This window comes from Triticum urartu, chromosome 1A (assembly GCF_056163025.1).
Source record: "Triticum urartu cultivar PI428250 chromosome 1A, HENAU_Tu73, whole genome shotgun sequence".
Lineage (NCBI taxonomy): Eukaryota > Viridiplantae > Streptophyta > Magnoliopsida > Poales > Poaceae > Triticum > Triticum urartu.
The window spans coordinates 300,598,076-300,611,227 of NC_141873.1; the positions used below are offsets into that span (position 1 = coordinate 300,598,076).

The following is a 13,152-nucleotide window of genomic DNA, read 5'->3' on the forward strand; positions in this document are numbered from 1 at the left end:
CACTTTTCGAGATTCTTCATAGTTTAAGAGTAGCTTCGAAAATTGTGCGGCTCACGACGAATGTCAGCGAGCGTTTTTCGTGTTTTCTTATAAAGCACTCGTCGGAATGAAGCAAATGATATACTGTTGGAAAGATATCATTGAGGCGCATCTTTTTCATATCTATTATTTTCTCTAATTCGTTACAGTTTAAGAGCAGTTTCAAATTTACTAAATCGTGGAATTGTGTTTTCCAATATTTTTTTTGAATTTTTTGGTACTGTTTTTGCTCTAGTTTTTCAACCATTTGTCGAGACGAGGCATGTGATACGCCGTTGGAAAGCTACGGATGAAGCGCAACTTTCATGTGTTCAAATGTTTTTGAGATTCCTTACGGTTTGAAGTTAATTTTGAAAATCGTACGGCTAACGATGAGTAGCAGCGGCCGTTTTACATGAAATTTATACAAAGCGCTGATCGGAATGATTCAAATTATACACTGTTGGAAAGATATCGACAAGGCGCAACTTTTTCATGTAGAACACGCTCTCTAATTCTTTACGGTTTAAGAGCAATTTTGAATTTAGCGAAATGCGGGCACTTTGTTTTTTGCGACACCAAAATCGACGAGTGAATCACATCAGATAGAAAACCGCACTGCTTCGGATAGAAAACCGCACTGCAACTGCCAGGCAAGAGGGTTGCATGTTTTTTTGTGGGACGTAATTTTTCTCAAACGAGGTGCAGTGCACTTCACGTCGAGCATTAGTGAACCGCAATACTACAAAAAGTGAACCTCGAGACTACCAAATTTTCCCAAACGAGGTGGAGTGCACTTCACGTCGAGCGTTGGTGAACCGCAATACTACGAAAAGTGAACCTCCAGACTACCGTAAACGGACCGCGATACTACCGAAAGTGAACCGCGTGAGTTTTTTTTTCAAATTTAATATGTTTTATGTGTGTAGTCATGATGAATGGACCACAATGACTAAGCGAGTGAACTACATGTAATGAGAAGTGAGCTTCTTCCGAGGTGTTTTCATTTCGGATCACCAAGTGAACCACTGTAAGTGCATCTAGTGCCACCCCTAGTTGGTTTTGGAGTATTAACGATAAACTTGGTTGAGGGACTAATGTGTTTGTGAGAGTTGGAGGATAACGCAGGTAGTAGTCCCTTATTGATTCGGTTTACCTACCAGAGATGACCCCTACAAATGTGTGAAGACATTGAAGACAATGGTGGTCTGTGAAGATATTCATTGTGAAGACTATGACATGAGAAGACATTCACATGAAGACTATGAAGTGCGAAGATATAGTTGGTTCGTAGTTTCCTTTTCTTCTTTGTTGAGTCATATGAACCACCGTACTGTTAAGTGGGGTCCAAGTTTACAAAGTCAAAGTGATTGATGTGATGCTCGACCAAATCCTATGTCTTCGAGCGAAGACAATGAGAGCAAATCTTATCCAGAGCTGGATGAGTCAGCTTTACTTATAGCCCAAATCATGCTGCCGCGTGTGTTTGAAATATGACCATTGGACACATGTCATTTCCTTAGTGACCCAGGGTCATTTCGAAGAAATCAGGTCGGTTGCCTCCTGGCTATAAATAGCCCACCCCCTACACCATAAATTGGTGGCTGCTCAGAGTTAGTGCACGGCTTTTGTCATTTGAGAGCAACCCACCTCCGAAGCATTTGAGAGAGATCCTTGCGAGGACAAAGCCCTAAAACACACAGAGCCAAAGAGTGTTAGGCATCACTAAAGTCTTTCTGTTTGCATGACCTAAAGACTTGTTACACTTGAGGATTGTGAATCCTCTAGCCGGTTAGGCATCACGTTCTGAGCATCCAAGAGTCATTGTGGATCGCCAGTAAACGAAGTCTGTGAAGGTTTGGAACTATACCTTGAAGACTTACCAGAGTGATTGGGTGAGGACTGGGTGTCCTTAGCTCAAGGGGAATAAGGTGAAGACGCGGTCTTCTGAGTTAAATCTCAGCCTCCCTAACCAGACGTACAGCTGTCACAGCAACTGGAACTGGTCTACCAAATCCTTGTCTTCACCAAGCAACTGGTTCTATCCTTCGCTTTCCTTTACTCACAGTTTGTCTTCGTGAAGCCATTGCCTGCTTGCATGATCTGAGTGTCTTCACTGCTTGAAGACTGTTTACTGTTTAGCTTCATACTATCTTCCATCCTGATCCATAGTACCTAGCTGCTGATAGTCTTCGTACTTTCACTTCATTGCTTACTTGACTATGGCTTGTCTAGTGCAGTCTACCTTCGGCTGCATATAAATAGGTTCATTTCTACTGGTTGTCTTCAAAGCCCTCGTGTTTTGAAGACTTTCATAAAAATCGCCTATTCACCCCCCCTCTACTCGATAACTAGCACTTTCAACCACGAAGGAGTTTTATGGCAAACTTCGTGAGCAAAGTGAGCTTCAAAGCATACATATCCATTCATTATTTTGACACAGCCACACTCACATCTTTAATCCTTTTTTCACACATAGTGACCAACAAAGCTATACACAATGAACTCCATCTTATGAAAAAATAGAGTGTGAGCCGCACGGGGCACCTAGCCGAACTTGACCAGACCATGTCCAGTGGCAAACCACGTTTTTTTGGCAAACCCAGGATGCAATCCCAACATCTCCAGAGTGTACTGCATGTGCGCTCACTGCCGGAGTGACAAACCTTAGCAAACTTCAAAGATGTTTATACAAAACCTGCATAAGAGGGGGGAAATTGGGCTCACCGAAGCGCACTGCTACGTGATGGGCACGATGGAGAGGACCCAGAGGAGTCGTCGGAGTTGCCCTGAACCGCTGAACCATTGCACGCACGCGTCTGAGTTGCACGTCCATGGTTGTCGAGCTGCAAGTCCACGCCCAAGACTGAACAGTGGCAGCCGACCTGCATTGGGACAACAATTGAGCTGCACTCAGCCGATGCTCGAGCACCCAAGCGAGGTGGGAGCAGCTGCTGCGCGTCACGGCTAGGGGAAGGTCGACGCCCATGGCGCTTGCGAGAATTATGGCCTCGCGTTGGCTGGTGTCAATGGGGGCGGATCCGCTGCCGGTGGTGGCCAGATCCCATACCTCGGGTGGCCTCTTCGGTCTAGAGAGATGGGGAGGAAGAGTCTTGCTGGGAGGCGCCATGGCAGTTGGAGGAGCTCCGGCGGCAGAGATCTAGGGGTTCCATCGATCGGTGGAGGATTGTGCAGAGAGGGAAGGGGAGGGCGAGGAGCAGGGGGCAGAAGAAGGCGAAATTACCCGGAGCTGGTCGCCCAAGAGCCCTTGTCGACGCGGTGGTCGAAGATGCGGGAGGTGGGGCTGCGTCATGGGCTCCTTGGATCCGGGAGGAAGAAGGTGGGGAGGAAGGAGCTCGGCTGGACGTGCGTGAGTCCATGTGGTGGGGATCCGCCTGCCGGCGCGTGGTGATAGAGCTCGTCGGATCCGCCACGAGATAGATGAGGAGGTTGGTTAGTTCATGGGATCCGCCGCGGGAGAGACCAGGAGAAGGCTTGCCTCATCAGATCCGCCGCGAGCAGCAGGGGACGGGGGCCGCTGGCGCATGCCTCCTGAACGGCCTCCCAGCCAGAGAGGGAGAGGTCCCGGCGATGCCGTCATGGTGGAAGGCGGCGGGGCGGGGGCGGGGCGGGGCAGCGCGTCGAAGGTAGGTGCTGGGCCGGCTTGGGCTGGCAAGTCCTTGCTGCCCGGCCGGCGGCGGTGCAGGGGCGCGGTGGTGCGGTGGTAGGTGGGGGGATTGGGGGGAGGGGCGGAGGGGGTAGTTACGACAGAAGAAGGTGGGGGTGGGGCAAATTTGACAATTTTGACCTTGGGACGAAATCAATTCACGGAATGAACTGTCCGTGAAACTATTTCACAGCACTGACCCTTTTGTGTAGCGCCCGCCACGCAGGCGTACACCCTACGGTGCAACGCACAGCTCTGGGGCGTTGCACGCCTGTCCACCGTGGCAGCCTTTGGGCCCGCACCCAGTAGTGCAGCGCCTCCGAGCTAGGCGCCACACATGTAATGTGCAGCGCCCGGCCCGTAGGCGCTGCACTGTGACTTACATGCCAGCCGCCCCTCCCCCTCCCCCCACCCCACCCATTCGTTCCAGCAGTTACAGAACAGGCGCGCCGGCGGCTTCCTCCTCTCCCCCTCTCAATCCCCTCTCCCAAATCCTTCAGATCCGACGATTTGGTCCGTGCATTTCTTCACCAATCCATCCTAGAAGGTACTCTCCTCCGACCCCCTTCTTTCTATCCATAGAAAATATGATATTTTGAAGATTTGGGGAATCCTTGTTTGATTAGATTAGATTTGAATCTTGCATGTATTAGAACTTTGCATGTATTACAACCCTTGTTTGTTTGATTTGTGGAACCCTAGTTTAGTTTATGGAAGAGTTATTTGTATGAAGTAGGCATAGTTTATGGAAAAGTTATTTGTATGAAGTAGGCCTAGTTATTTGTGAAATCCTAGTTTATTAGTTTTGTTTGATTTGATATGGTTGGATACATAGATTGGTACGGTTGCATCTAGTAGGCGTACTTTAGTTTATTTGTATTCAAAAGATAATCGTGTTGACAAGAAAGCTTTCTTTCAAAATTGTTAGGATGGTTTGGCTTCTCGATGATCACTGGGACAAACAACATCGGTCGTACGCTATGGCGGTGGAGCAGCGGGTAATAATGATAGTGGCCTGTTTTATGAATTTCGTATTTATTTCAAACACAAATGCCCCATATGTAATGTTATGAATTGTTTGTTTGTAGGCGCTTGCACCTTTGAAGCTTCGTTCTCACGGGGTCACCCTTGGGTGGATGCGCTATGATAAGTGATACACACCGTATGTAAGGGAGACAGGACTTCTCCCTTTCATTCATATGGTCAAACGGTCGACGCCACCCAACAATGCTCCAGCACTCACCGCGCTTACTGATCATTGGCGGCCGGAGACACATAGTTTCCATCTACGGACCGGGGAGATGACAGTGACGCTCCAGGATATTGCTATGATCACCGGTCTTCCTATCGATGGGAATCCTCTATGTATGAGCACCGATTCCGATGGGTGGCGCGCGCAGATGCATGCCCTTATCGGTATGGTTCCTCCGGAGCCTCAGGAACCAGCAGCAGAAAACAAGAAGAAGGAAAGAGTCGCAGCCGGTGCTACTTTCACGTGGATTACTGAGCACTTTGGTACTTGCCCACCGGAAGCTGATGAGGACACGGTCAAGACATATGCTCGTGTCTACATGTGGTATGTGATATCCAGGACTATGTTTGCTGATGGCACAGGCAAGAATGCTCCATGGATGTGGCTGAAGGCGTTGACCGTCTTCGATAGCAATTGGAGTTGGGGTTCGGCAACACTGGCTTACTTGTATAGACAGGTATGAAGTTGTTTCCTTTTCACTTCATTGCTACATTATGAATGCGATCTTGCTCTTAACTGAACCATGTTCTCTTTTATGTGCAGTTGGACGAAGCCTGTTGTAGGTCATCTGGAGGTATTGGTGGTTGTTTGCTCGCACCTTCCATATGGAGCTGGGATCGTTTGTCGGTTGGACGTCCGAAGAAGGTGAAGTACGATGATTGGGACGACAAAGGCGACCTACTATGGCTACCCACTTGGGCTTACAAGTGGGATGTGATAAATGAGACGACAGATGATCCCTCGGTCATGTACAAGTTGTACCAGAGCGAGCTTGATGCGATCACACCTGAGCAGGTGAATTGACATTGCATAAGTGATTATGATGCTTCTATTGCAAGTCGATATCAATTTTGCATTCTATCCCATTTTGCAGGTGATATGGGAGCCGTATGGAACAGGAGATAGTTTTGGTAACCCTTTAGAGTTCAGGCTGAATCCGATGTGCACTAGGGATAGGGATCTCTGGCGTATGCGGTGCCCACTCATATGCAACTGGGCGGTTGAGCTTCACCTCCCACATCGAGTGCGCCGTCAGTTTGGTTTGTTCCAGGCACATCCGCCGGAGTGGGAGGACACGGACAAGTTGCTACACGCGTAAGATATAATTAACCTTGAGTACTTAGCAGCTTCTCAGCAGTTTCGATGCTACTAATATTATGTTTCTAACTTGCAGGTTGGATAGGAAAAGGCAGCGGAAGATTAAGGATTGGGACAAGCATCACAGAAAGTATGTCATACAGTTTGCGCTTAGTGTGGAGCAAGCTAGGGCTGGAATAGGAGTCCAGCTTCGTGAGCACTGCCCTGTAGCGTTCAACAACTATCTCACATGGTTTCTTGCAAGTACCCGTGTGGAGGTATGCAAGCCGGCGTATGCTGGGGAGATTTTGGAAGAACCCACTGTTTTTGATGAGGTAGCCCAACACCAGTACAACGCATTAGTCAGGAAAGGCAATTCAGTGATCCCTTCAGCTCCAATGATGAACTTTGTGGTATTTGCCCTCTTTGCTTTTCATTCACACTATTCACATCTTCGCTTGCCTAACACGTTAATACCATTTCTGTTCATAGCGTGCCTAGATCAAGAAAGCAGCTGATGAGACCAAGACTATTCTTGAAACAACCCCGGCTGGCAAAAGCGATGGAGAAGGTGCACTTCGGGCATTCATCAAGGTTCACATGTCCTTCAAAATAGCACTTAACATGTGTTGCTACGTTCGATGTCTCATTCACTTGTACATGTTGCAGCGCCAGGGCCAAAAGTTAAGGCGGCTATCAAACCTTTTTGGTTGCCGTGACCCCGAGTATGTATCACTAGAACGGTCTAGGTCGGCGACACCATCAGATCCCGCTTCGGGCCAGAGCCATGGTGATCATTTGGAGGATGAGGATGTGGGTGTGGTCACCCAAGAGGTATGGCATGAGCATACATATCCAATTGTTGATGCATTGCTAACTATATCCTCACACACGGTTTTTCCATATCTTTTGTTGATGCATAGGTTGCTGATGATGATATGACCTTGGGGATGTACCAGGTTAGGTCTGCATACATGCTAAAGCCTAGGACGGGAATCAACAAGTACACACCTGAAGACTTCACCCAAAGAGGCAAAAGGACGGTCGGCACCTCGCGGATGGCGGCTTTGGATGACTATTTGGATGACGATGTCGATGACGTGGAGGAACCGGAGCCGGAGCGGGAGTGTGTTCCTCTTCCTAGAAAGGTGAAGAAGTTAGCCAGCAAGAGGGGGGAGCAGCCAAAAAGCGCTCAAGGAACTAGCTCTTCTTAGGAACCAGCCATCGTCCTTTATTTGTCGGTGAACTTGGAGTTGTTATGTCGGTGAACTTGGAGTTGTGGTAGCTCTATGTTGAACTTGATCCTCTTTGTATGTCTTAGTTATGTTGAACTTGGAGTTGACATCTTAGCAATGTTGAACTTGATCCTCTATGTTGCACTTGTTGTCTTAATAATGTTCAACTGTGACTGAAATGTGAACTTAAAGTTTTTGACTGCTTATTCTAGGAAATGTTGCAATGTACCTGAAAATGACCAAGTTTACAAGCTACAGTCGCTGCAGCGCCTAGCTTGGAGGCGTCACACTGTACAGTGTGACGCCTCCACGCTAGGCGCTGCAGCGGCTGTAGTTTGCAAACAAAGTGTTTGCTCTCTGCTTAGCTCAGCCCAAGGGTGCAACGCCTCAGAGCTGGGCGTCACACTGTATAGTGCAGCGCCTAGACCTGAGGCGTTGCACGCCTGGGCTGAGCTAAGCAGAGAGCAACTACTTTGTTTGCAAGCTACAGCCGCTGCAGCGCCTAGCTTGGAGGCGCCACACTGTACAGTGCAATGCCCGGGAGCTAGGCGTTGCACTATACAGTGTGACGCCTCCAGGCTAGGCGCTGCAGCGGCTGTAGCTTGCAAACACTTTGCTTGCTCTCTATTTAGCTCAGCCCAAGGGTGCAACGCCTCAGCGCTAGGCGCTGCACTATACAGTGTGACGCCTAGCCCTGAGGCGTTGCACGCCTGGGCTGAGCTAAGCAGAGAGCAAGTACTTTGTTCGCAAGCTACAGCCGCTGCAGCGCCTAGCTTGGAGGCGCCACACTGTACAGTGCAACGCCCGGAAGCTAGGCGTTGCACTGTACAGTGTGGCGCCTCCAAGCTAGGCGCTGCAGCGGCTGTAGGTTGCAAACACTTTGCTTGATCTCTGTTTAGCTCAGCCCAAGGGGGCAACGCCTCAGCGCTAGGCGCTGCACTATACAGTGTGACGCCTAGCGCTGAGACGTTGCACTCCTGGGCTGAGCTAAGCAGAGAGCAAACAAAGTGTTGGCAACCTACAGCCGCTGCAGCGCCTAGCTTCGAGGCGCCACACTGTACAGTGCAACGCCCCAGAGCTAGGCGTTGCACTTGTACTTAGCAATTTTTTTGGCACATGCACACATATTCCGATGAGGAAAGATAGTAGTTCACGACACATAGCAAGCAAAGAACTGTGAAGACAACATATGCACAAAGTACTTCACGACACATACTAGTTCATAATACATATTACTTCACAACACATAGTAGATCACCCTATTCGAGGAGGACAGATAGTAGTTCATGACACATAGTAGTTCACAACCAAATCAAGGAGGAGAGATAGTAGTTCATGACACATAGTAGTTCACAACCAAATCGAAGATCATAGTTTAGAGGATAACACGATTATCGTCCACAAGCAAGTTGAAGATGACATAGCTCTATTGCGTAGAGCAAGGCCCCTTTCCCTTCTTCTTCTTCCTCTCTTGTTCCTCTTCCTCCTCCCTTTTCCTTATGAGGTGGGCCTCCTTAACCACCCTCTCCATGAATATCTTATCCTCCCTCTCTTTTTTTTTCAGCTGCAATTGCCCAAAGCTTCATGGTTCCTTCTTCAAAATCCTTTTGACGCTTCTTCTGTGCCTCCTCACATTTCCTCACCAATGCTTGCTCCCTAGCGCACATCGCATTTGACGCTCTCTCTTTTGCCTTCCTCTTCTCCTCAAGCTCCTCTTCCTTCTTCTTCTTTAGCTTGGCTGCATCCTCCTCTCTAAGCTTCTTTGCAGCCTTCTCCCACCATCCCGCCATCTCATCTTCGCCATCCTCCTTCATTGTTGGTTTGTTGGGTTGGGAAGCCGCCATACCTACAATGAGTGAAACATAATGGTTAGTAAAGACAATAAAAACAAATGGAAGCACATGTAAAAGAAGAACATATGAAAAAGAAGAACATATGAAAAACAAGAACATTTGAAACATTATAGTTAGTGAGCAACATACGGAAATGGTCCATCGAGGTATCCAAACATTCCTCTATAACGACCTTGCCCTTGTCCATCACCACGGCCAAGTCCATCACCAAGGCCAAGACCATCACCACGGCCAAGACCATCACCACGGCCAACACCACCACCACGAGCTCTACCACCACCACGGCCTAGACTACCACCACCACGGCCTCTTGTAAGTCCTAGTTGCCGACCTCTTTGTTGCCTAGATCCTCTTTGATTAACACTTGGTTGGCTTGGCACTTGTTGGCTACCACTAGGTTGGCTCCCACTTGGTTGGCTTGGCACTTGTTGGCTACCACTAGGTTGGCTCCCACTTGGTTGCCTTGGCGCTTGTTGGCTACCACGTTATTGCCTTCGCACTTGTTGGCTACCTCTTGGTTGGCTTGGCACTTGTTGGCTACCACTTGGTTGGCTCCCTTGTGTAGCTCCTTGTTGGCTAGTGCTTGCATCATTTTTCTTGGACCTTTTTCTTGGTTTCGTACATTTTCTTTTGTTGTGGCCATGACCTTTGCATTCCCCACAACGGGAGCTCTCACGAGGCTCTTGGAATTGATCGTTTCCCGCTTCGCGGTGGCCACCATGGCCCCATCCGTCCATGTCGCCTCTAAAACGCTTTGTTTTACGTCTACCCCGTGTAACAACCTTCAACTCCGGATCCGGCCATAGTTGAACTCCATGGTACTCCGGCCATTGTGATTGGTCAAAGTATGGGTGAAAGCGGGGAGCCCATGTTTTCTTGACCGTCATGATTGAGAACTCCAACTCCCTCACGATGCGTGGGTGATTGATGTCCACATTTCTAACGCGACCGGCGGTATACAAATGTGAGCATGGGAGATGAAGCAACAATGGCCTCCCGCAAGAGCAATCACATTGTGTTAAAGACACCTTGAAAGCCTGACCTCCATGTTGCCGGCCATCGTTTGTGGTTCCTCCTGGCTCTTTCACTTCATACTTCCACTCTTCGTTGTCATATAATATAGCTTCTTCTGAGTCCGCCTTTCGTGATTGAAATTCTAACCATTCATCAACCTTGGGTGGGAACTTGTACTTGTACTTGCGCGGGTTCTCACCCGCTATCTGTGCATCAGTTTCCATCGAGTACTTTAGAAAGTACGCATTCATATTGTCAAATGTGTATTGAACTATTGCCGTCACGGGTAATCCACGTGCACCTTTGAGCACCCTATTGAAGCATTCAGCCATATTGCTTGTCATTTGACCATATCTCCGGCCATCTTCATCAAAAGCACGTGCCCACTTGTTCCGGTGTTGAATGTGCCTATTCATAAAGTCTTGACCCCCGTGATCAAGTTTTTTGTGTGCGAGCAATTTGTTCAACAAAGTGGCGAACCGCTTCTCGGAGAAAGCAAGACAACAATCTTGAAGATCATTGGCCAACTCCTTAAGGCCACATGCCCTATAGAAGTTCGAACAAAAGTGCCTCATGCACCATCGATGGTGCAACGAAGCATGCCCGGGAATGTCAATCTCCACCGCGTTAAGAATTCCTGCATGCCGATCCGATATGACACAAATTTCCCTTTGAGCGGGTAACACCTTCGTCCTCAAAAGACGCAAAAACCACTCCCAGTTGTCATTGTTCTCCGCCTCGACCAAAGCAAATGCCAATGGCAACACCCGGTTATTGGCATCACTTGCTATCGCAACCAACAAGGTCCCCTTGTATTGTCCGGTCAAGAACGTGCCATCAATGGCGATGACCGGCCTACAGTGTTCGAAAGCCCTCACGCATTGCTCGAATGCCCAAAATGCACGGCCAAATACTCGGACTTTCTTTCCTTCATAAACCGTTGTTTGGTGCCCATGAGGCTCGACAACATGAACCATGCCCGGGTTTGTGGCGGCCATGGCTAACAACAACCTAGGGATTCGGTTGTATGCTTCCTCCCAAGTACCATACAACATCTTAAATGCGGCTTGCTTCGCCTTCCATGCCTTGCCGTACTTCACCTTGTAATGAAAGATGGATTTCACAAGGTCAATGACATGTTGGACGCTCATTGTTGGAAGTGTGGATATTGAGTCGGAGAGCCTGTAAGCGATGAACTCGGAAGTGAGTTGTCTGTGGTCTTGGGACACAATCTTGCCATCCACCCTTTTGCCTCGGCACATGTGAGTTGGCACACAACACACTACGTGCCAAGCGGGACCTCCTTTCCATGGTCTTGCACGCACAATCCATGGACATATTTCATCTTCACATGCACATGCAACCATGTAGCGCACATTGACGTCCGAGTGCACCACCTTGTGTGGACGATAATGTGTAACCGAGTAGTTGTCGAGCCACATCTTCAATTCCAACAAGGTTTCGAACTTAGACCCTTTAGCAATCCGGTTCTTGTCGTCTCCCAAATCACGGTGAGAGCTTGGCCCAACCCCAAGAGATATAGATTTGCCACCATCCACAACGGCTTCATCCGCGAGACTAACATCCTTGAACAATGGTGTCTTGTGATCCCGACCGAATACCTTCTCGAAAGCTTCGGCCTCCTTCACCGTGAAGCCCTCCTCATTAACTTGTTCATCGGGACCTTCGTCATCCGAATCCGATGCATATGCACGGGAAAAAGGGATGGAATGGTCCATTGTCTCTTGCAAATGATATTTGTCAAGATCACCCACATTGTTTTCATGGAGATCAACTTCATTGTCATCATCCGCATACTCATCATTGTCCTCTTGCAAAGCTTCATCTTCGTTGTTTGTAAACGGGCTCAATGTTGGCCTCACTTCTTGGGTCAAAAGAGGTTCAACAATTTCATCTCGCTTCAAGGGTGGGGGGCTACTAGCAACCAAAGGGGAGGGTTTCCGGTTCAAGTCCAAATGCAAATTTGAATCAACCTTCTTCGTTGCAAATAACTCAAGAGCCTTGTCAAGTGAATCGGCCACCGTTTCCTTGTATGCAACCCAACGTTGCTCCGAGTTGATACGCATTGTCTTCCAACGGATGTGTATTCCAAAACCTACATTATGCCTTCCCTCCAACTCAACGATATCACTAGGGTCCATCCAATTCAAATCTTTCCTCACTTGTTGCAAGAGCTCCGCATAGCTAGGACTACTATCAAACACCATATCAAGCTCATCCGGATCCGGTTCAATATTGCCTTTCAAGAAGGCGTCTTTGTCCCCATGATGAACAAACACACATGTTCTTCCCATCCCTATAAGCATTCAAACAACACAACGTAACATTGCTTCCATGAGTACTAATTTAAGGATTAACACGGAATACAAACCCTAATATATATATATCAAACAACAACCCTAACCCTAACCATAACCCTAACCCTAACCCTAACCCTAACAATAACCCTAACCCTAACCATAACCCTAGCACCAACATAAGAACACCCATAAGAATAACCCTAACATACTAACAAAGCCTAATCATAGGAAATTGGCAAACAAAGATCTCACATCTCCATGCAAATCTCTAGATCCAAACAAAACTAGGGTTTCCCCAAACTAGCATTACTTGGATCAAAACAAGGGGATCGGAGAAGATTACCTTGAGGGAGGGTATGACTTCGAAATCCACGGACAAATTCTTCAAATTTGCAAGATTTGGGAGAGGATTTGAGAGGGGGAGAGAGTGGGAGAGGGGGCAAAGCTCGGGTTGGGGTGTGTGGGGTGGGGGGAGTGGGGGAGGGGGGCCAAGCCGCTGGATAAGTCACAGTGCAGCGCCTATGGGCCGGGCGCTGCACGTTACATGTGTGGCGCCTAGCTTGGAGGCGCTGCACTACTGGGTGCAGGCCCAAGGGCTGCCACGGTGGACAGGCGTGCAACGCCCCAGAGCTGGGCGTTGCACCGTAGGGTGTGGCGCCTGCGTGGCGGGCGCTACACAAAAGGGTCAGTGCTGTGAAATAGTTTCACGGGCAGT

The 13,152-nt window shown here is 48.5% G+C and overlaps 2 protein-coding genes, 1 long non-coding RNA gene and 1 pseudogene across 4 annotated transcripts; 1 reads left to right on the top strand and 3 right to left on the bottom strand.

Moving 5' to 3' along the window:
* Window positions 1-205: 205 nt before the first annotated feature.
* LOC125532731 (uncharacterized) lies at window positions 206-3,755 on the bottom strand. Its single transcript, XR_015601765.1, has 3 exons — window positions 2,746-3,755; window positions 1,902-2,667; window positions 206-1,708 (listed from the first exon to the last, which is right to left on the bottom strand). It is a non-coding gene; the product is annotated as an uncharacterized LOC125532731 (long non-coding RNA).
* Window positions 3,756-4,782: 1,027 nt separating this feature from the next.
* LOC147990948 (serine/threonine-protein phosphatase 7 long form homolog) lies at window positions 4,783-7,228 on the top strand. The gene is made up of 7 exons (XM_087538466.1): window positions 4,783-5,394; window positions 5,481-5,732; window positions 5,812-6,032; window positions 6,112-6,427; window positions 6,516-6,608; window positions 6,684-6,848; window positions 6,938-7,228. The coding sequence occupies exons 1-7, from the start codon at window positions 4,885-4,887 to the stop codon at window positions 7,226-7,228; spliced, it is 1,848 nt and encodes a 615-aa protein (XP_087394592.1). The 5' UTR covers window positions 4,783-4,884.
* Window positions 7,229-8,595: 1,367 nt separating this feature from the next.
* On the bottom strand, window positions 8,596-9,367 carry LOC147990949 (uncharacterized; annotated as a pseudogene). Its single transcript, XR_015610205.1, has 2 exons — window positions 9,232-9,367; window positions 8,596-9,095 (listed from the first exon to the last, which is right to left on the bottom strand). The product of XR_015610205.1 is annotated as an uncharacterized LOC147990949 (transcript).
* Window positions 9,368-10,041: 674 nt separating this feature from the next.
* Window positions 10,042-12,458, bottom strand: LOC147990950 (uncharacterized). Its single transcript, XM_087538467.1, has 3 exons — window positions 10,803-12,458; window positions 10,191-10,322; window positions 10,042-10,095 (listed from the first exon to the last, which is right to left on the bottom strand). The coding sequence occupies exons 1-3, from the start codon at window positions 12,441-12,443 to the stop codon at window positions 10,042-10,044; spliced, it is 1,827 nt and encodes a 608-aa protein (XP_087394593.1). The 5' UTR covers window positions 12,444-12,458.
* Window positions 12,459-13,152: the final 694 nt, after the last annotated feature.